The 22,086-nt window shown below is 44.4% G+C and overlaps 1 protein-coding gene across 6 annotated transcripts; it reads left to right on the forward strand.

The window, feature by feature from the left end:
• The first annotated feature begins 512 nt into the window (after nucleotides 1-512).
• On the forward strand, nucleotides 513-21,173 carry prrc2a (proline-rich coiled-coil 2A). Of its 6 annotated transcripts, XM_053684558.1 has the most exons (18): nucleotides 528-643; nucleotides 869-904; nucleotides 6,288-6,439; nucleotides 8,513-8,690; nucleotides 9,564-9,660; nucleotides 9,846-9,921; nucleotides 10,306-10,449; nucleotides 10,654-10,883; nucleotides 11,342-11,424; nucleotides 11,662-11,810; nucleotides 11,905-12,007; nucleotides 12,110-12,308; nucleotides 12,450-12,542; nucleotides 13,185-13,695; nucleotides 13,775-14,022; nucleotides 14,424-14,712; nucleotides 14,816-15,041; nucleotides 15,391-21,173. In XM_053684558.1, the coding sequence occupies exons 3-18, from the start codon at nucleotides 6,325-6,327 to the stop codon at nucleotides 18,356-18,358; spliced, it is 5,709 nt and encodes a 1,902-aa protein (XP_053540533.1). In that variant the 5' UTR covers nucleotides 528-643; nucleotides 869-904; nucleotides 6,288-6,324; the 3' UTR covers nucleotides 18,359-21,173. The 6 variants fall into 6 exon arrangements, with proteins under 6 accessions (XP_017336914.1, XP_053540533.1, XP_017336913.1 ...); XM_017481425.3 differs by lacking the exon at nucleotides 869-904 and having other exon boundaries at nucleotides 513-643; XM_017481424.3 differs by having other exon boundaries at nucleotides 528-904.
• Nucleotides 21,174-22,086: the final 913 nt, after the last annotated feature.

Consider the following 22,086-nt stretch of genomic DNA (forward strand, 5'->3'; position numbering starts at 1 on the left):
GTCCTAGGACCGCGGTTCTCCAATTCAGTAGGTGTCACTATCACAAAAAACTAGGGTCCTAGAAATGCGGTCGTGAAACTGCAGCCTCCTGTATTGCAGGAACATACTATTGGTGCAAACTGACAAATGGCCTTTATTACCTTACCACTTTTCATAATTATGCAATAATAGTAAAGATAATAACTATAAATAATAATAATAATAATAATAATAATAATAAGACATAAAAACGTCAAATAATATCTTACCTTTTCTCTGTTTCTTAAAAGAACAAATCATAACTTTTTTTGGCTTTTATGGCTCTGCCAGCTGAAAAGGATCCCGACCTCTGTTCCAGTGAAGGGAAAGAGACTTTCTATACAGAACCAAATACGGATGTGACGGCCAGGTGTCCACAAACTTCCTCTGTGTTGTGTATCGTTGCATTTTTGCTGCGTATTTAACCCCGCCCCCAGGCGGATTTGAAGCACATTATGCTAACAAGCCCCGCCCCTTCCCGCCATACTCCCCGCCCCTCTCTGCACTACAGACTCAGTAGCCGTTGACGGCTCTTGTAGTTGACGGATCCATTACCATTTCTATAATATTTTATTTTCCCTTTTTCATTTCTTTTGTGGGGGAAAAAAAAGAAAAAGGAGTACAAGTAAGCTTCACTGCACTCACAATCCGTCTACAGTGCTCCCAATCTGATTAATACTAATATATATAAATACACATAAATATTTAAAAAATTATTATTGAGGCTTGTTGCTGCGCGAGCTGTCCGGATTTGGTTTGTGTATTAGAGCCCTGGAGTGATTATACAGAGGGCTGGCTATAAGACTGAGCTAGCTAGGTAACCTTAACGTTTATTCATAACCTAATCCAGCGATAACAACCTCGAGACGAGTCGGAACAAGACCAGGTCAGTAAATGTGCATTAATTTATTACTATTATTATTCGTGTTTATGTTTCACCACGTTACTGCTCGTCTGTTAGGGGGGAGTAAAGATGCTAGCTTAGCTAGCTTAGCGAGCGCAGGTTAGCTCGAATTAGCTACAGTTATTACCTGCATTTAAGTTAACCCATGTTATATATATATATATATATATATATATATATATATATATATATATATATATATAAAATTTGTGTGGTGTTGTGGTTAATATGGTTTAGCTTTATACAGTGGGTTCACCCTGACTCGTAGTTAGCATAGCATTGGGACAGCTTTCTCACCCGACCACTTTGCGTGCTTATAACGATTAAATAATGAACTAACACTAGTTTTAATTGCTTCTCAGTGTTTGAAAGTGAGTTTCGGAGTTCGTATTTGTTAAATCTCTACGGACCATAATACCCCGTGTTTGGTTGGCAGCACAGCGAAGGCTGTAACTTCTGAAACTTAATACGTCGAGTCTTTTTGTGTTTGTTTGTTTGTGTGTGTTTGTAGAGCCAGTGAATTGCTCGTATTTTAACGTTTCAGGGTGTAAAGCTCGTTACTTTGTGTGTGTGTGTGAAGTGTGAAAACGGTGTTAAAAGCAGGAGCAACGCCGTCACGGATCCTGATGAGATGAGAGTTAGCCCGAAGCTAACGGCCTTCACTCGAGCGGCCGCCATTTTGTGTTTTGTTCTTGTAAATGAGTGTTAGTGCACAGCTTGGGTCTGGTCTTAATCCTTATAAACTGATTTCATTCGTTATTGTGTCTACTACTTGTTGTTTTAAAAAAATATATCTATCTTTAGGCTGTATGTGTGTGTTTTAGTTTTATCACCACTCTAATACAAAATATATATTCTATATATCGCGTTGGCTAACGTTTAACTAAGCCCGCTTCACTGGTGTCAGAGTTGGCCTCGTCCAGTTTATTTTGAGCTGTTTATACTGGTTATCATCTGTTTAAACTGGTTGTAGTGGTATGAAACCTTTCGGTGCCTCCTTCCTTCCATCCTGAGCCACGGAGAGGCCTAACCGCTAGCTCAGCAATGCTAATCCTGTTAGCGGGTAACTTTTTTTTATTAGACTATTTATTTAGTTTCAATATGTTGTTTCAGTGTTTAACGGCTTATTTAATTCCTTAAAAGTTGTTGTTGTTGGTTTTTAAAAAAACACCAACACGTATGTTTTTCGTGTATTGTCGCAGTGTTTCTTAAATCTTGTTGCTAAGCTACACGGGTTAGGCCTTCAGGAGCTCACCGGCCATCGCATGACCTCATTCTCAAATCTCTAACCATAAACACGACGTTTTTATGGGTTTATTCTTTTATAAATTGAAAACAATAAATAATTGTCGTTATTTCTGCTTCGACGTCGATGAGCTGTGTTCGTGTGAGAAGAAGCGGTTTAGCTTCACCGGTGTGTTTTCTGTAGTGAGGTGCTGATGATGGCGGTGACGGTTTTCGGCAGGATGAAACCGTAGGGCTGTTACGGTTCGATATTTTTACGGTACGGTTATAATAGCCACGATATTAATTGGCCTGGTGCTGAAAATGACAGGGAGAAAAATACATTATGAAATCTTTGCGCCAAAGTCTTTCCGCGCGTCGCTGCCTGTCTAACAAACACCCAAAAGGAAACACGAATTGTAAAGTTTATATTAAAACCGTTAATTGTTCTCCATCCTTAGAAAGTTTTATTTGTTTTGTGAGAACGACTTTTTCTCGTTTGCCACGCTGGATATGAAGGATATGCTTACGCAGGAAAATCAGAATGCATGCAAAAGAAAATCATGTAAATTTCAGAACGTGTGTGTAAATTTACACACATGAAGACTAACGAATGTAAACCTCGACCAACTTCTGAACATGGATTACTGCACTTTTATGTATGGAATATACTGACAAAGTTAAATTGCTTATATATATAATATACACGCGCACACACACACAAGAGCTTTGGAGGCCCTATCAAAAACACATCCTCATGCTGGTTCACTAGGTCAGGGACTAAGAGTACCGTTGGGAACGTTTTGTGAAAAGCAGTCGTTTTATATTATTGGCATTTTATAAAGAATATAAAAAAAATAAGGAAGGCGTGAGAACACACACACACACACATAAATTAAGAGGAATAAAACGAATTATTCCGTTATAACCAGAGAAATGGTGTTGTGTAAACAGAGGACGGGCCGGTCTGTCTGCGCAGAGCAATGAGGGAGATTTCACACACACACACTTATTATTAATGTCACACACTGCCTGTCAAAAGTTTGTGGACACTTGACTGAAATGTTTCTCATGATATTGAAAGCCTTTTGATCTGAAGGTGTGTGATTAAATGTGTGAAATCGGTGTCGTAGACAATAATATATACCGTGCCGACGTATTCGTTTCTTTCATTAGAAAACTAACATTTTATTTACAAAAAATATTCATTTAAACGGACGACCCGGAGGGAAATATTCCGAAAAGCAGCCGATAAGAGTCTGGTGTAGGTGTGAACTCCTTTAATACTGTTTAAAAAGCATCTCAGGGAAATTCCTCAAGAAATCAGGTGAGAAAACTCCAAGAATACATGGTAAATTACTTTCATTTATTTTGGATTTTTAATCATGACATAATTCCCGTAGCTCCATTTGTGTTACTCCAGAGTTTTGATGACTTTATTATTATTCTAAAATGTGGAAAAAATAAAGAATGAGTGTGAGTAAATTTTTCAGAGGTAGTGTATATTGTTAAATACTTTTATTGGCATAGAGGCCTGTGCACTTTTTCTGGAGTTTTGTGGGCTTCACTACATGTAAATGAGCTGTGTCGGGGACAAGATGAAACACAAAAATGACCTGAACATAGAGAAGGTGCTTAATAAGTTACTAAATAGTTCTGTAAGTAGCTAGATTATAACGTGTTGTGTATTGCGTCCAGTGTTTTTCTCTCTCTCTCTCTCTGTGTGTGTTTATTTACTTATTTATTTTGTCCAAATATCCAAAGCACATGCTGTTTCTGTAGTTCTCCAGCTCTGCCCTTTGGCACAGTTTATCTTGTAGCTCAGGTTAGAATCAGAAACGATTCGATTAGATTGGACCTGGACCAAGGCTACTGTTCTCAGACGCTCTTGGACCAGTTATTTTGGTCCGTGCCCGAGTTTGATTGCCGTGAGGAAAATGCGAAGGCAACCTTAGGTAGCTGCTTTGTTTAGTTCTGGTCATCAAAGCTGTGTTGTTCTCTCTCTCTCTGTGTGTGTGTGTGTGTGTGTGTGTGTGTGTGTGTGTGTGTGTGTGTGTGTGTGTGAGAGAGAGAGGTGGTTGTCGTACGTGATAAAGTTACGACTGTGCCAGGAGCGGAGTGGTGATTTGATGTCGTGCTTCAGACTCTGCTGGTCTACCTGTAGATAATGTTGTGCATCGGTTTATTTTAAGGGATGTCAGTTGTAACGCTTGCAGTACGGCACACGATGCAGTGAACACGCCGTGGTTATATAAACCGAGACGCTCTAGTGTACACACCGGACTAAACCTGTGTGGGAGTTATTGGCGAGCGGTGAAACGCACACCATCAACCCTGGTGTTGCCATGGCTGCGGCCTCTCTCTCAGCGCACAAACACGTACACGCGGACATCATTTATAACGCGTCCCCATGGCAACCACATCTGTCCGCTTCGTTTGAAAGTCATAGTCCCTTTTCCTGTACGTTTACATCACACAGACTGCTAACGTGTGAGCTTTAATACCTGCGCTGCAGGTCTCCTCTAACCACACTTCTGTCTGACCTGCAGCTCTCAGGTGTTCATCCTGTTCGTTCTGTTCTCATGATTTCATATCCGTTACATCTCTGTTTTACGGCATTAACTCGGGCGTGTTGATCACACTAGAGCCGCAACAACTAATCGATTCCGAAAATCGTCGTCAACGAATCCCATTATGGATTAGTTGGTCTGTGCGGCACAAGGTGCGTTTACTCGTTACGTTGCTTCTGTTCTGAAAACACACATCGGAGAGTAAATACTAAAGTTGTGTCCCAAACGACGTACTATTCTTCATATGCGGCTTATGGTTTGTATTTTGTTTGCAGTGATGTCCCACAGTAGCCAGACCCCGTCTTGAGCGTTCCCTTTGAAGGCGCAATTGTACTACACTTTCACCGCGCATGTGCAGCTGCTACACAAGCGGCATTGTTCACATACTCGCTTGCGTATCTCGTGTACATCTGGAAGATTAAAAGCTCTACGTCACCGCCACAACATCCCTGTCTGTCGGGTTTCCAAGTCCTGCTGTAACGTACACCGCAGCGTTAACTACGCCGCGAGTTCCATTTCTCCGTTAAACTTTTTGTGTTTGGTGTGATTGTTCTCAAACCGCCGCTCAAAACAGACTTCCTCGATAACACGCTAGAATGTTATGTAAATGCTTAATAAACAATGTTAGTGGGGGTTTTTTTTCCTTTTTTTTCGGTGGCAGACACGCGTCACATAGTGCTGTCACCTTTTTACTCTGCACCTCACCACTGACCTCTCTGATGTGCACTCGTCTTCGTAACGAACTCTACCACAACACCAGTGTAATAATCCCGCCTCGGTGTAGTCCTCGACGGACCGTTCTTGCTCGCCGGCACTTTGTCACCTGACTCTCCTTACATATCACACGAATACCTAAGCATCACACTCCTCAGATGTGGCTCGAATTCCAGCCATGTTTACTGCTGATGAAACACTGAAACACAACCAGCGGTGCAGACGCTGTGACAGAAGTAATCAGTCTTTCTTGTGGTTTTTTTTAATAGTTACTTAGATCTTTCTTTCTTACCACTTTAATGCAAACGCGAGGTCAGCTAGGCCTACCAAGGATTGTTCGACAGTACATACCACAGAGCACGATATTTTAGATTAGACTATATCAGGAGTGTCCAATCTTATCCGGAAAGGGCCGGTGTGGATGCAGGTTTTCATTCCAACCAAGCAGAAGCCACACCTGAGTCTATTGAAAGCCAAGATCAGCTGATTAAACAGGTGAAATCAGGTGTGGCTCCTGCTCGGTTGGACTGAAAACCTGCACCCACACCGGCCCTTTCCGTATAAGATCGGACACCCCTGGACTATAGAGTTTACCAATTGTCAGGAAGGATGTGTAACCTCACCCAGTTATTCATTTTTATTTGTCTCCTGTCTGTCAAAAGTTGTGATGATACACAAAGTATTCTGAGAACATTGTGACGTTAGCGACATAGACGTAATTTTAAAAGCTGCTGGTTTTGCGAGGGGACTTTTTTTTTTTTTTGTACCTCCTTTGCATCGAATTCTACGACTAAAGTTTTGTTTTCTTTCTGTCCCGCTCTGTCTCACTCGTTCTTTCTCTTCTTTGTCTCTGCCAGTCTCAGGGCTCACCATACTCAATGAGCGTGCAGCGCAATGTCAGAGCGCTCTGGGCAAACAGCAAAGGGGAAGGATGGCAAAACCAAGTATGCGTCTCTCAACCTGTTTGATACCTACAAAGGAAAGAGCCTTGAAGTACAGAAGCCTGTTGGTAAGTATTTATATTTTTTTGGAAAAAAAATTTTTTTCTTAAAGCTTCTTTTATGTCTCAGACGTCATACCGCGCATTTCTCGAGCCTCTAGTTACAGCATCGAGGCGCATCAGACCTCCGTAAAGTGCATTATATTTACATGTACACACTAAAATCTTGTGGATTGGGACAGTCAGTACCGAGAAGGGTTTTTTTTCCCGGCCTCTGTTTGTTGAATGTGAGGAGAAGTGGCGGGGGAACGAGGGTCTAGCCTTGCTAAGCCTACTTGTCTGTCGAACATCCATAAATAAAAACGAATAGCCTGGGAACATGATCATCTGGACTACTGCTTTGTCCACCTCTGATCTACTTGAACAGAAGCCAGATTAAATTGAGTCGGACTCATGCACCGTGTTTCTGTTCACTTTAGGTTTCAGTTTGCACCTGCAAGCGTAAAGTGATAATCTTGACGCTAGAGGAAATGAATCTTCTCGCTAATCATCTCTCTTGCTCATCTCTCTCTGCCGTCGACAACGGTTCGGTGTTGAGCCTCGTGTTTGCAGTCCGAGTCGGTAAACGTCGCGCTAACGATAAATGCAACCCGGCACCTTTTTGACCGCCTCCTTCGGTTTTGCACCGAAGGCGTACGTGATCCACATGACTGCGGTGCACTCGCTAGAGAGTCTGGTAGGTCTCGTCAGCCTCCTTCTCCCATTTAACTCTCAGATGACCTGCTATAATCCTTTCATGTGTTTGCCGATGGACTGCAGGAAGATCGTCCCCGTTACTCAACCGATTTAGTCAAAACAATTAAAAATGGGAAATCTCGCAACACACACAAAAAATAAAATAAAATCTGGTTGATTGAGTATATCCAAAGACCTACCAACCTTTATGCATTTTGCATTTTAACATTAGAGTGAGCTGCTTATCATCACTCAGAAATACACCAATGAGAATGGCCGAGATGCTGATCACGGGCGGTGCAGCGTAGTGGTAGCGTTGCCACCTTGCAGCTCCAGGGTCGCAGGTTTGATCCTGATGGAGTTTCTGTGCGTGTTCTCCTTGTGGGTTTTCTCTGGGTTCTCCGGTTCCTTCTCATCTACCTAAAAACCCTTGGTGATAAATTGCCCTTGGTTGGTGGGTGGGTGTGTGCAGGCTGGTGTTCAGCGTGATGGACCGGTGTTCCATCCAGGGTGTAATCCCCGCCTCACGCTCAGTGTTTCTCAGATAGGCTCCGCGTCCACCACAACTGTGACCAGGATAAGCGGCTACCGAGTGTGAGATGAGTCGATTGACATGCAGATCTGGAATGATTGACAGTCGCTGCATCTGTGTTTTGATCTCTCCACTATGGGAGGCCCCACCCCCTTTCCCCATCTAACATTTAGTAGTGTCTCATCTCCTACCGATTTTACGGCTATCGAGAAGCACGCTATCGCAGAGGCGCATCAGACCACTAATAAAGCGTGAAACATCTGAATAGATAGCTGATGAAATACGCAGTTTGATTAATGGATCGAGGAAAAATAAACACGGTACTGCTACACTAGTAGCATACTGAAGCACTCCGCTGCCGGGCAATAAAAAAATAAAACTGATAGCTCAGACACATGATACACATACGCACACACTTTTCCCGGTTGTCTGGGCTTGGTCTGGTGAACTCGATTCATTTTAGTGCCTGTATTACAAACATGCAGTGCTGACGCGTTCAAGATTTTAAAATGTGTGTGTACTAAAATGTTAAAAATAACACGATCCATAATCGGAAAAGCTGCAGGGAGGTCGGCGTGATAACCATTTCTTTTATAACGATTGATTTTTCTTTCTTTCTTTTCCCTCCTTTCCTCGTCTCAGATCTCTAGTAATTTGACCCCGGGACACGTTGAACAGCTTTCTCTCTCTCTCTCTTTCTCTCTCTTCGGCTTTGCTTCACGATCAGGCTCGTCTCTCGTTTCACAACGTTGTTCCCAGGTTTCAGAAATATAAGTGAACAGTGTGATGTCGGATCTGTAAGTGCGATGTCGCAGATGAAGCCATCTTAAAATGTGTTGATGCTCCCTGGTCAGCTCTAGCATTTGTCTTTGTAGTTGCCCCTCGTCATGGCTTGCAGTCTCTTGGTAAAGTTGCCTCTGCACGGCGCATGCCCCCCCCAGCCAACCTGCCCAGTTTGAAGGCGGAGAACAAAGGCAACGACCCCAACGTCTCGCTCGTTCCCAAAGACGGCACAGGATGGGCAAGCAAGCCAGAATCAGCAGACCCAAAGAGGTAAGTGGTTTGCCTGTATAATCTAGTATAGCCCCCAAGGTTCTGATTAAATTGAATCAACTCCTGGGGTCTTTTTCTAATTAGTGCATTTGCAAACGAGACTTGCCTTGGAGAACATCTGGTAGCTAATGGTTTAGTGGAGGAGTGTCTAATTCTGTGGTCCTGGAGGATCATAGCCAGTCGTGTCGGCTGTGAAGTACACCACGCAGACCACGTTGATTAGTTGAAATCAACTAAAACGCTGAACTCTGCAGTGCTGTTGCCTTCCAGGAGTTTTCATCAGCTGTGTTTTAATGTACTGAAAAAAAGTCCAGTCCTCAATCCAGCTGTTTTCTGGAAAGGCTTAGGGTTATTAGGGTGGTTTTTTTTTTTTTTTGAAAACTGAAAAAAGTTGCCCTTTTTTATTTTATTTTTTTAATGTGATGTGTCCAGATGAGAAAAGTGCATTGCTATGGCAGCCTGTTGAATTTTCGGTTCTGTTTCTCGATCTCGTCAGAAGGTGTTGATTTTTAACTTTCAGTCGTGACAATTGTAAGCGATAAGAGTAACTTGTTTTGTGGAAGTTCCTCTACCTTAAAAGGAACTATAAACGGAGATCAGACATGACTCCTTGTACATTTCATGATTGCTGCGGTAGAAGATACAGGAAGATGATCGACTTCAGGGTGGAGGTGGTTAATTATTTTCCTGTAACAGCACACCAAGTTTGTCTCGTTTTTCAGGAAACACTGAAGAACCCGGTCGCTGTTCTCGCATGCACTGAAAACCAGAAAGATATTATAATTATTATTACAGCTTTATTTCAACATCTAGCCCATATCTCACACGTCTGATGTACGATACTGAATGTGTGTACACTTCTTATTCCCGCAGTACCGATGTATCGTCACCACCGCAGCCGGAGTCGCAGCAGCCTGCGGCTTCACAGACACCTGCCCCGAGCCTGCCGAGAACTCCTCCAGCTCAAGAGGTGCTGCTGCACACGTTTTCACAAAGCGCTGCGTGTTCTTTTTGAACGTTTTAATATTTTTATTTTCTAATGAAATGCATCCTAAATCCTCGCAGCGTTAGCCGTACGCTAAATGGTTCTGCTGTTGTTCCCATGACACACACTGCTTTTTAAAATACAGATGAACTCGACTTTGTGCTTTCTAGGCCCAAACTACAGCTATAGCCGCAGGGACAAGGTCCTGGGCTCAGGCCAGTGTTACACATGGAGTACCAGGAGATGGTGAGTTCTGGTTCCCCAGATAACATATTGGTTTTGTGAATGTTTTTAAAGGAGCAGTTTGTAATATTGAAAAGCCCGTGTCTTCTGCCCAGCTGAATTTGACCCCTTTTTGTTATTAAATTGTGTATACCTTGAGCTGGGTTTTAAGGGAAAAGGGGTGGAGCTAAAACAAAGAAATAAACCAGACCTGCTGCATGGTTTTTCAGTGGCATCTTTGTATTCATGTGATTACTTTATGGCAATATTTGTGTTGCGTCTGGTGCAAACTGCGGAGGTGAAACAGACCGTGACTAATAATGTTCACGTAGTATTTTTGATTGAAGGAGATATTTCGAGCAGTGACGTGAATACATCACTGATGTAATGGCTGCACACTCTGTACAGGTGGAAAGGGATCAAACCAACCGTCGCCATTCTCTCGCGAGGAATTTCCCACCCTGCAGGCGGCGGGAGACCAGGACAAAGCTGGCAAAGAACAGGCCACTGCAGATCAGTGGTATGGGCCAGGACCAAGCCTCCGCCCCCAGAGTAAGTATATCGCGTTTATATATATTTTTTTGTTTGGTTGGTTTTTTTCTCTGGGTTTTTTTTATTATTTTTTTTTAAGCCTTTTCATTGACGTCGTTGATCTTTCTTCTCAATTGACCTGTAGCTATTGTGGTCTGCTATGTAATACACTATCAAGATGCAGATTAAATTTCTTTATCATAAATACCTGCTTTTCTACTCCAGACGTGATGAGTTGGCGGGATGGTGGGGGCCGTGCACTGGCGCCCACCATAGCTGGGGAGGGGGTAGCGGAGGGTGGGGTTGGCGGAACCATGGGAATGGAGGGTGCAGCTGGGGCCCCTCTCCTACAGAATCCCCCCCATGGGCCACCTAGAGGCAGCCCCACCCTTCCCCTCCCCCAGCCTCCGGTTGGCCCGCAGTTCCCTCCTTACAGAGGAATCATGCCTCCCTTTGTGAGTACCAAGAATTTTACCACGGGTATCACATTGGGGAAAATAGTGGTGTCGCATATGTCTTGCGAGGCTTTTTGTCAGTAATGTTTTAAACAATCGTATAAAATAACTAATGGTGAATCTAGAGTTTAACCGTTTAGGGGAAATAAATAAACTTCACTCTGAGGTGGTCATTGCAGTTAAAACAGCACTGAGCTTTTGAACAGTATTGTATGGTGTTTTTTGTTTTTTTTGCGCTAATGATATCTGGGATGTTTTTTGTATTTACATTGGAGTAGATCATATAGTAGTTATAAGTTGTTCTAGAACTTCTGTCTTTCTTAAAGCTTTTAAAGTAGCCTCTGTTATATACTGTCCATTAAGTTTGGGTTACCAGATGTACTTAATGACAATGGGACATGCTGCATTTGAGATAAAGTACTTCTCTAACCCGTTTTCTGCTGTTTGTTCTCTTCTAGATGTACCCACCGTACTTGCCCTTCCCACCGCCGTACGGTCCACAAGGGCCGTACAGGTATCCACCACCCAACGAGGCCCCTAGGTAAGAGGTTTACAGATTGTCCCAATAATCTCCATGTAAAACATTGCAGTTTAGTACATTGGAATTTTTTATTTACATTTTTTTTTCCTGGTTAAAGCAAATTCTTTCCAAATGTGCCGCCCCCCATGTTTGATTAATTAGTCTCGCAGTGTATTGATGAATGTTAATACACATTCTCTATTCCAGTGCAGCTTTCAACTCTTAACAGTCCTCTTTCCTCTCTCTATTTCTCCTCAGATTCTCTCGTTCGCAGGGTGGGCCTGCGCCGGAGGGGAGGCCACCCGGTGGCCCCCGTGGTGAGGCGGTCAAACGCCCCTCTATCCTAAAACAGGATGACCTCAAGGAGCTGGACGAGCTAGACCATGATGGAGATGAAGGATGGGCTGGTAAGGAGGGCGCATTAAAAGCTCTTTGATTCCCTGTTTATTTTTAACGTGTCTTTGTAATCTTAATATTTATATATTTCTTTTCTTAAATCAGGGGCACAAGAGGAGATTGACTACTCAGCCAAGCTAAAGTTCAGCGATGATGAAGGTGAAGATGAGGGGGATGAAGAGGAAGCTGAAAGCGAGAATGGAATTATGTAAGTTTCTGTGAAAATACTAAACAGCGTAATGGTGATTTTTGTATGGTAAATATATTTTCGAATTCTGACGCACATGTGTCCTTGGTCGTCCCGCTCTAGGGAACAAACGGAGCAGCAGAAATCCCAAGAAGGACCTGCCCCAAGTTCACGTTCCCGGATGACTGAGAGTGGAGGAAGCGCAAGGCACACACCTCCTGTCCCCACTGATGACGTTACCCCAGCGCCCTCCGGCAAGCCAAACTGGGCCGAGGAGGGGGGAAGCAGCTGGGGTGGCCAGACAAGTGCTGGACCCTACCAGGTAAAACCCACATGATGATCTCAGCAGGCACTGACACTCCACCCCAGTTTATTGCTATGGCAACAACCAGGAACAAGCTTTGAAGGGCACCTGAAGTGCTTCCTGGATGACTCACTGCCAGGTGCTTTTGCCTGTATGCAGGGGCGTAGGCCTGGACACGGTGGCCCTCGGGAGCAGCCCTCCCCTCCACCAGGTTCACTTCTTGGGCAGGGACCCTACTCCTACTACCGACAGGTACATGGGGAAGGGGTCCAAGATACAAAAGGACAACATCTGCCTAGTGGTGGGTGGCATAAATGAGACCCTGGTAGAGATTTTCTGAAATGCAGGCAACCTCTCATACCTCTATTAATCCACACCGTGTAAGTGATTTGTCTGTGAATAAAAAATAAAATAAAATAAATAATAATAATAATGTATACGAGACCGGTGCAGACGATGCCACTGGTGTGAAAATGCATTATTATGGTCGCTTATTTGAAGAAGAAAACAGGTGTTGCATGAATGAAGATGGAATGGGAACCCTTCCCTTTAAATGAAAAGTTGTTAGAAAACTTTGTGTACGGTATGGGTCACCTTTTGAATAGGCATAAGATATCGAATAGGATATTACGTACATGATGTTTTTGTATATCCACTGTCCACTGGACAGTTTTGCATCACTCTCACCATCCAAGTTTGGAAAACATCATGATTTGAAAAGTTTGTTTATATTGCCTGCTCCTAACGTAAGCATGCTCACGGTGTGTGTGTGTATATATGTATATATGTGTATATATATATGTATATATATGTGTGTGTGTGTGTGTGTGTATGTATATATGTATGTGTGCGTGTATGGACGAGCTTACTGAGTCATAGACATTCTGTCTTCAGGAACGGACCTCGAACCAGCCAGCGCCGCAGAAACCGTCTGGTGCTCCGGCCCAGCAGCAGAAGGGACCTACACCTCCTCCATCAAATGCCCTGCTCAACCAGACACAGGGCGAGGATGAAGACGAGACATGGCGCCAGCGGAGGAAGCAGTCGTCGTCAGAGATATCTGCGGCAGTGGAGCGTGCCCGGCGTCGCCGTGAGGAAGAGGAGCGCAGGATGGAAGAAGAGCGCCGTGCTGCATGTGCTGAAAAGTTGAAGAGGCTGGATGAGAAACAGCAGCAGCAGCAACAGCAGCAGAAGCCCAGTGCTGCTGCAGACGTTCCTGCGAACAGCCCCACTCCTTCCCTGACCACTTCGGCCTCTTCATCCAGCACAAGTCAGCCCCCGTCACCCTGTGTGGACACAGAGGAACCGCCTCTGGTGTCCGCTCAGTCGGGTGGCGCGACACTGGTGCTGACTGCTAATAACAGACAAAGAGCTGGCAGCAACAGCAGCTACGACTCGAACACTGGTCAGTCTTTACTCATGTTTGTGAACAGTCACATGAAGTCAGCTTGGTCCTCTTAAACTCTGTTCTTTCTGTTTTACAGAGTCACAACAGGTTTCTCAGCCTCCTGCCCCCCAGCATCAGCAGCCCAATGAAGTCCCAGGACCAGCGGAAGTCAAGGAGGAGCCCGTGTCGAGCGGCACACATGTTCGCGGCAGCAGAAGCGGAGATGAGACGGTGAAGGTAGAGGCTATTACTGGAGGAGCAGGAAGGCCAGGGGGTGGAATGCCTGGTCAGGGCTTTTCCAAGTATCAGAAGTCCCTCCCACCTCGTTTCCAGAGGCAACAGCAGGTTCGTGTCTGTTCTTAGATGTTCTGCAGTCTCGAATTCTCAGCTATATCTCTGAAGTGGTTATTGCAACAATAACGTTCTTTGATTTGGTCCATCTTTAGCGTAGTAGTGAGGCAAAGGAAGCTGTAATGTAACCAGAAGCTGTAGGCGGGAAAATATTTCCTCTAGCAGGAATAAACTTTTAACGCTGTGCCACCGACATCTCGAACAGCCTCAGTGTTGCGTTACATCTGTAATCAGGAGCGAGCGAGAATAGTAAAATCTAATCCACATGCAACCACTCCTGCAGAAATGTATAACAGATATTAAAGCTTCTCAATATTTCTCAATGGTGTTCATGTAATAATATTGGGTGGATTTGGGCAAGGAGGTGAAACTGTTATGCTATTAATTGCACACAGGAACAGCTCCTGAAACAGCAGCAGCAGTGGCAGCAGCAGCAGCAGCACAGCCAGGTTGCCCAAGCCCAGCTCCAGTCCCAGGCACCTCAGCAGGGACCGACTCCAGGTGCCACACCACAGCCAGGCCCTAAACAGCCTGCTCTTTACCCACCTGGCTCCATGGGACGCCCTCCACCTCTGCCCATGAACTTTGACCCTCGGTGGATGATGATGCCTTACATGGACCCTCGTATGATACAGGGTCGCCCCCCACCCATGGATTACTATCCAGCCGGCATGCATCCCACTGGTTTGTGCACAAAATTTCATGATGGTGTACATAAAGTCGAAATTGTATGATACTTACTTGACATGATATTTATTTATTTGTTTGTTTGTTTATTTTTGTCCAGGGTTGATGAGTCGGGAGCGCTCAGATTCCGGTGGCTCTGGTTCAGAGCAATTTGATAGGCAGCAGCATGGAGGTCCCCCTCATCCACATCGTGGCACACCACCCATGGATCCTAAACTGGCTTGGGGACCAGAGGTTTTCCCAGGGAGCGGAGAGGGACGAGCTCTGAGTTCCCCCTTAAGGCAGAAGCAAGCTCTGGAGGAGGACGACATGGGCAAAGGCGCCAGGTAAAGTCTTGGTTATGGTTTCATCACAGGCTCCATTTCAGGTAGACTGCATAAAGATGAGTATTATTTTGTTGGAAGGTAGACTGTAGGGTTTTTCTTCCTCCCTGCATGATGTACTCTCTTGAAATCTGGATAAAAACTTCTTGCAAAATATGTATTTAATAGTATTTCTATTATTGCATTGAGCCTTTTATTATTGTAGCTACCTGCTTTATAGTGTTTTAACAATGATTTACACACCCACACTTCCAATTATTTATCAATAAAGAAATGGAAGGTGAGAGCTGGAGTTGCAATGAGATTTTAATACTTGATCATAACGCTAAAATTTGTCTTTCATCTGTACCAGAAGTGACACTCCTCCAGTGCGCAGTCGAGAGGGAGGCACGGGTTCCATTCAGCCACCTGTTGTGGGCGCTAACTCTCCTTCTGGCTCCACCGATCAGTCGATATCCCCTGTGGGGACTCAAGGTGGCCATCACCAGCCCTTCTTGGGAGGGCGTGGAAATTACAGCAGCTTCCCAGATAATGGACCCAGAATGGTTTCTCATCCACAGCAGAGAGTTAATAATGCCGGAGAACTTCGTGGCTTTAGCCATCAAGATGAAGCCCCACAAGGTAGCCAACAGAGTCAGATCTGGGGGACTCCACATCCCCACTTTGAGCGCAACGGCCGTGCTGATCTCACCCCCTTGGAGAACAACCCCCATTTGCAGCATCACCATGCTCATCCCTCACATTACACTCTCCATCCACACAAACAGGAGAATGGTCGAGAGCGAGAAAGAGGAGGAGAGCCCAAGAAGAACGAAACCTCCCCTCCACTTCCCCAGCCATGCCTTTCTTCCTCCTGCTCATCTTCTTCCTCCTCCTCTTCAGCCAGAGAGGATGGCAGCGGAAAGCAGTCACTACATCACCCCCCACCCCAGCATGAGCATGACCCAGGATCCAGGGGTGGTATTGGACGAAAACAGGACAAAACAGGCGGTACCTACCCTCACACACAGTCCTCCCAGCATTCGGTGCAGCAGCACCACCCCAAATCTAACTCTCGTGGTCGGGAGCAAAAGACTGAAACTCATTGGGGCCCGAGGCCTGGAAGCAATAGTGCAAGTGGTGGACATGCACATAATAGAAAGGGAGGCTCTGGAATGGGTGGAAACACAGGTGGGGAAGAGTTGAGCAGTCATATTGATAAGTCTGCTGTCCAGTCAGGAGGTGGTAACCCCAACAAGCGAGTGGGTCCTATTAAGCGACCTGTGCTGAAGGAAATGAAGAGGGAGGTTGGTGAAGGTGAGGGAGGAGAGAAAAACACTGTAGGCTCTGCAAAAGATAAAGACCAAGATGCCAAGCAAGCATCAGTCTCCAGTTCCCAAGCCTCATCTGGACCTTCTGGTAAAGATGAAACTGCTCCACCAGGAAAGCCAAGAAATGGTGGCAAGGAGCGAGGTGCTGGAGGGGGCATGAGTAAAGCATCCAAAGAAGGAGAAAACTCTGTCCAAGCGACTGGCTCTTTAGCTCCACCTTCCAGGAGGGACAGAGAGCATTCTTATGAGATAAGTGGCAGTGCAGGGGGTGCTACGTACCATGCGGGCTCTTCCCGGGGAAGCCGAGCGAACCGTGGAAGGGGTGAGTTCTATGGTCGAGGCAGAGGCTACAGGGGCAGTTATGCAGGCAGTGCACGTGGTAGGGCAGGGGGCAGAAGCAGCCGAGACTACAGATCCACTGCCAACAGTGGTTATCCGCATGGCTCCTCTAACCAAGATCCTAAGAGGGAGGGGTCATCTGGCAGACATGGCCACGGAGGTGCTCAGCCAAACCCTGGACGTGCCAGGAACCACAGTGAAACCCGAAGCGAGGGTTCAGAGTATGAAGAAGTGCCGAAAAGGAGGCGGCAAAGGGGTTCTGAAACGGGCAGTGAGAGTGCTGCTAGTGACCTTGCACACTCTGACAAAGAGGATCGCAAGCCAGCTTCCAAAAAAGGAACCGGTGGAGAGAACCTAGGTGTGGGCAATGCATCATCTTCAGCACCACCAAGAAATACCCAAACCAGAGTGTTCACCCCTAGAGGAGTGCCGTCTAGACGTGGCAGGGGTGGAGGTGCCGCTGGAGGTGGTGTCTACAGAAATTCAGGCAATGTAGGAGGTATGTCTGGCGGACACCGTTCTGGGCCTAGTTCCTCTCAAGGTGTGTCCGCTAAATCCTCGGCATCAGCCCGAAAGCAACACACCCCCCCGCAGCCCTCCCTAATAAAAGACGCAAGCCATGGGTCTAATGGGGAAAAAAAAGAAAAGGCACCTGAGCTGGTTCAGTCTCAGAACCAGGGTGTAAATTCTTCAGTAATCTCTGGTCCTACTGTGCCTACAACTGCCCAGTTGGGTACTGAAAATGGAGGTGTGGCCCAGACCTTAAGCAACACCAATTCCAATTCCTCTGGACCCAAACCGCTTCTTTTGCCTAATGCTGATGGACGAAATGTTCTGCATAGAGGCTTTGAGCGGCCTCCTCGCCGCAGGCGCCATGGGCGTTCCCAACATCAGCAAGACAAGCCCCCCAGATTTCGCCGGCTTAAACAGGAGCGGGAGAACGCAGCCCGTATCAACGGAAGTAGTGGTATAATTGAAGCTGTGGGTGCACAACAGCAGCGGTCTGCTTCGCCATCCAAGAATTCAGTGCAAGATGGAGCACCTAATGTATCCACTACCGCCGGTGTTGCAAACGCAAATACAACTCACAGTATCTCGGCAACCAACAATAACAATAGCGGCTACCTTGGGGGTGGGAGCCTGAATTTGAATAGTCACCACCATCACCACCATCACTACCATGGGAACTCTGGCCTGCCCCATTCTCAGCACCACCATAACCACAACCAGACTGGTGGCGCCAAATCTCCAGACGTTTCCAACCAGAACTCTGACCAGGCCAATGAGGAATGGGAAACTGCCTCTGAAAGCAGTGACTTTGCAGAGTTTCGAGAGAGGGAAGGTGGTGGAGGAGGAGGAGTAGTAGGAGGAGGAGGTGGAAAATCCTATTCCTCCTATCACCATCACCATCCATCAGGAAGAGGAGGCGGAGGAGGGGGAGGTGTTGACCGAGAGATAACTACTAAAGAGTCTGCCGCCAATAAGAGGAGCTTCTCCAGCCAGCGGCCTGGAATGGAAAGGCAGAATCGGAGAGTCAGCGCTGGTGGCAGTGGCGGTCGAGGTTCCAGAGGTCCACCTACCGGTGGAGGACCGGGTGGTGTATCGGGTAACGGAGGGGCCAATCGTGGTGAGAGGCGTGGCAACTGGCCGTCTCCCAAGAACAGGAAGTGATTTCCCCGCCCCTTTAATTTAGCAACATTTCAAATTCATCCCTCTTTTTCTTTTCCCCCTCAGCTTTTCATTCTCATCCCCTAACATGTTACCTTATTATTATAATTATTATTATAATAATTATTATTATTGTACAAGATAGTTATGAATATGATGTACACACTCATTCTAGCACCCTTGGTTTAATGCTTTGTGTCTTGTCCCTTTATTTGTCCATGTACACCATCTTTCCTTTCACACAAGCCCCAAGTTCTACTCGGATTAGATTACTCGCCCCATTACTTTAATTGACAACACTTCAGATATTAAAAAGATAAATAAATAAATGTTTGCATATACAAGCACAATATGACCTCAAACTGACACACGGATACTCAACATGTGACTGCAGTGTGTAGGAGGCATACATTAGTAGCATGGAGTAGTGTCTGGAAGTATTTATGAAAGGCCAATGTTTGTGATGTCCCTGTGCATTTGTACACAGTTTGGCGGATTCTTCAGGTCGGGATCGGGGGTTAGGTGTGCAGTTACTCTTTTAATATGATATGTTCCATAGTTTTTTCTATATTTTTTTTTCTTTCTTCTTTCTGTGTCGTCTTTCCTTTTACCTCATTGTTCAGTTTACGTTTCATATTCCCTCCCTTAAAAAGTTAGGGCTGTAATGTTTCTTTTCCTCTGCAAAGCAGGTCATTAAAAGGCATTTTTTTAATCAACATCCTTCTTGATTATTTTTTTTTTTTCTCCCCCCCTCAATGTTTCCGTTCATTGTTAATTTCTGCTTGCCCAACCTATGAAGTACTAATGTTCACATTTACTGTTTCTAATATCACTGCTGTAGCTCAATATAGTGTGACTTTTTAATTCAAGGTTGTTGGACGATCGCTTCTCTGCTCCTGCTTTTTGTTTTTGTTTGTTAGTTTGTTTATTTGTTTTGGTTTTCTTAGCAGGTCATTTGGGTCTTTCGTGTCGACTATTTTTAAAAAAAAAAATTTTTCCAAGAAAAAACATGTATTCCAACTATAAGAAGACTGAATTTGTGGGCTTTAATAACTCTTTCTCCTCCTTTAAACCCCTATCCCCCCCAAAAAAACAAAACAAAAAAAAAACAAACAGGACAATTAAAAAAGTAATGATTATAAGGCGATTTCTTTGACTGCCCACCCTTGTTCTCCTTTACAATGTAGAATACTATACTGATTATTTGAAGAACCATTTAGTTTAAACTTGCTTTTCTTTTTAGAACGCAAGTACCTTTACACTCCTAGGCTCTCTACTTTATTTATTTTTTTTTTTTCTTCTTCTCCTCGCCCCCTCTCTTCCTTTTACTCTCCATCTCTGCGGTGTGGGGTGTTTGTTTTTTTTTTTGTTTTTTTTTGTTGTTTTTTTTGCATCTATTAAGTGTATATTACGGTTCCTTTTTAAAACAAAATAGGCAGTAAGTATTGTGCTGTTACGTTTGCTCACCAGCTCTGGTAAATGTTGAGTGAGGGAAAAAAAAAATCGAAAAAAAAAAAAAGTGCTCTGTCTGATCACCATCCATTTAGTCTCTGTTACGTCTTGCGTTTTAAAAAGTAGTACGATCGATCTAAGCGCCGCTTCGGCTCGGTGCGGTGTGTCTGGAGTACGTGGTGGCATCTCAGTAGGACTGAATAGCAGACATTTCCCGTCAGCTTATTAAAACATGTACACGTATATAATTTTACCGATGAGTTCATCACCCTTTTTTGAGAAGTGTTGCAAAGTTAAACGTGCGATACACCGAAGACGTTGCGTAAGTAAGAGTTGCATGTACCCACACTCGGAATAAAATAATAATCGAAGTCCACGTCTGAATTGAAACCGGAGCAAGGACGTGCCCTTGTGTATTCTGACCAGCATAGATATTTCACTACTGCTGTAAGTTGGGGTTTGTTTTCTGGATATGCCTGTGTTTGGAGAGTAGTTTCGATAACTGAATAGAGCTTATAAATGAAATGTATGAGTGTGTGTGTGTGTGTGTGTGTACGCATGTGCGCATTATCTCTACTGTATGTATATTCTTTGGGGTGGCTGGGTGGGATAAAAGCAAATCTTTTTTTTTTTTTTTTTTTTTTTTTTTGGTGGGACAGTTATCTTTCTTTTTCTAACCCTTTTGTGCTTTTATACCGTGGAGGATGTTTATACCGTGTTCATTATATACACTCATGGATATGCATTCAAGTGTGTGTATGTTTATCCAAATGAAGTACTTGCAGTGAAAATCATTTAACATCTCTTGTCTCTCTATGGGTATATTTTACTTTTTTTTTTTTCTTTCTTCTTCTTCTTTTTTTTCCCCCCGGCCCTCACTGATATTTTAGCATGAACACATCCTCATTTGCATCTCCGAGAGCCTGAACATCGGCAGCCGTGCATCAGGCTCCGAGTGCCGTCTATCGTTTTATCCTTCCTTCTAAACATTTAAGCTATCTTATCGATGTGGTCATTATCGTATGTACCCATGTTTAACGAGTAAATAATACTACCCGTTCAAGTGTGTATTCCTGGGATACTCAAAGATTGTACTATACTTCCGCACTAAGGTACCTGAAGTGGTTACAGCGTTTATAGCATTTATAGTTTATTACTGGAGCCTTGATATACACACATGTATGTATATTGGTATGTATCTAAGTTCATCTACCCCAACTTACATTCCCAAGGAAAAAAAAAAACAAAAAACGATTGTTGCCATTTTTAAGTTCATGGGAGCAATGTACAAGCAGAGAAGTGTCTTATTATAATAAAGTATACAGAGAAAAAGAGTTAATAAAAATCTTTTTTTGTTTTAATGGAACCGATGTGTTGTGTGAAGTTCTTTTGGACAGATGAGAGCTTATGGAAATGTTTACTTAAAAGAAGAAATATGATTTTTAACAACATTTTAAAAAAAAAATTCTATGACTTCCAGTATAGCTTGCTTTGGTTGACTCCAGTGTCCTTTTGACTTAAATAAATAAAAGTTTTTCCTTTTGGATTGTATTCCAGTTATAATGAAGTTCCAGCACTTTTAAAAGTAATGTGATCATAAAGGCAATCAAGTTTTAGGAAGGTTATAGAAGGAAGATAAGGTTCTCACCTCAGATGACCAGGATCTTGGGTTGTTGTCCATGTGCACTTCCTGTGGATGGTCCCCTGTGTGTCCATGTGGCTTTCCTCACACTGGTAGGTGGATTGTCTATGCTCAATTGCCCCTAGCTGTGAATGTATTTTGTGTACTGACCTACATCTTGTCCAGGGTGTATGTCCTTCTCACTCTGTGTTCCTGGATCCCCACCAACCCTGAACCAATAACTGATTTGTCTTATTCAGAGAAGTCACGGAGATGGTAATGGTGGAACTACAATGTATGACCAAAAGTATGTGGACACCCAACACTCCTCTAATTCTAGATTTATTCTTTGCTGTTATAATAAACTCGATCCCACTTTGCTGTTATAATAAGCTCCAATGCTCTGGGAAGGCTTTCCACTGGATTTTGGGGCGTGGCTGTGGGGATTTGTGTTCATTCAGATACAAGAGCATTAGTGAGGATGAGGTCAGACACTGATGTTGGGATGTTGAGGAGGCTCCAGTTCATCCTAAAAGTGTTCAGTGGGGTTGAGGTCAGCGCACTCAAGTTCTTCCAGTCCAACCTTAACACATCATGACTTCATAGAGCTCGCTATGTGCACAGGGGCATCGTCATGCTGGAACAGGTTTGGGCTTCT

Source organism: Ictalurus punctatus, chromosome 12, assembly GCF_001660625.3.
Source record: "Ictalurus punctatus breed USDA103 chromosome 12, Coco_2.0, whole genome shotgun sequence".
Taxonomy (NCBI): Eukaryota; Metazoa; Chordata; class Actinopteri; order Siluriformes; family Ictaluridae; genus Ictalurus; species Ictalurus punctatus.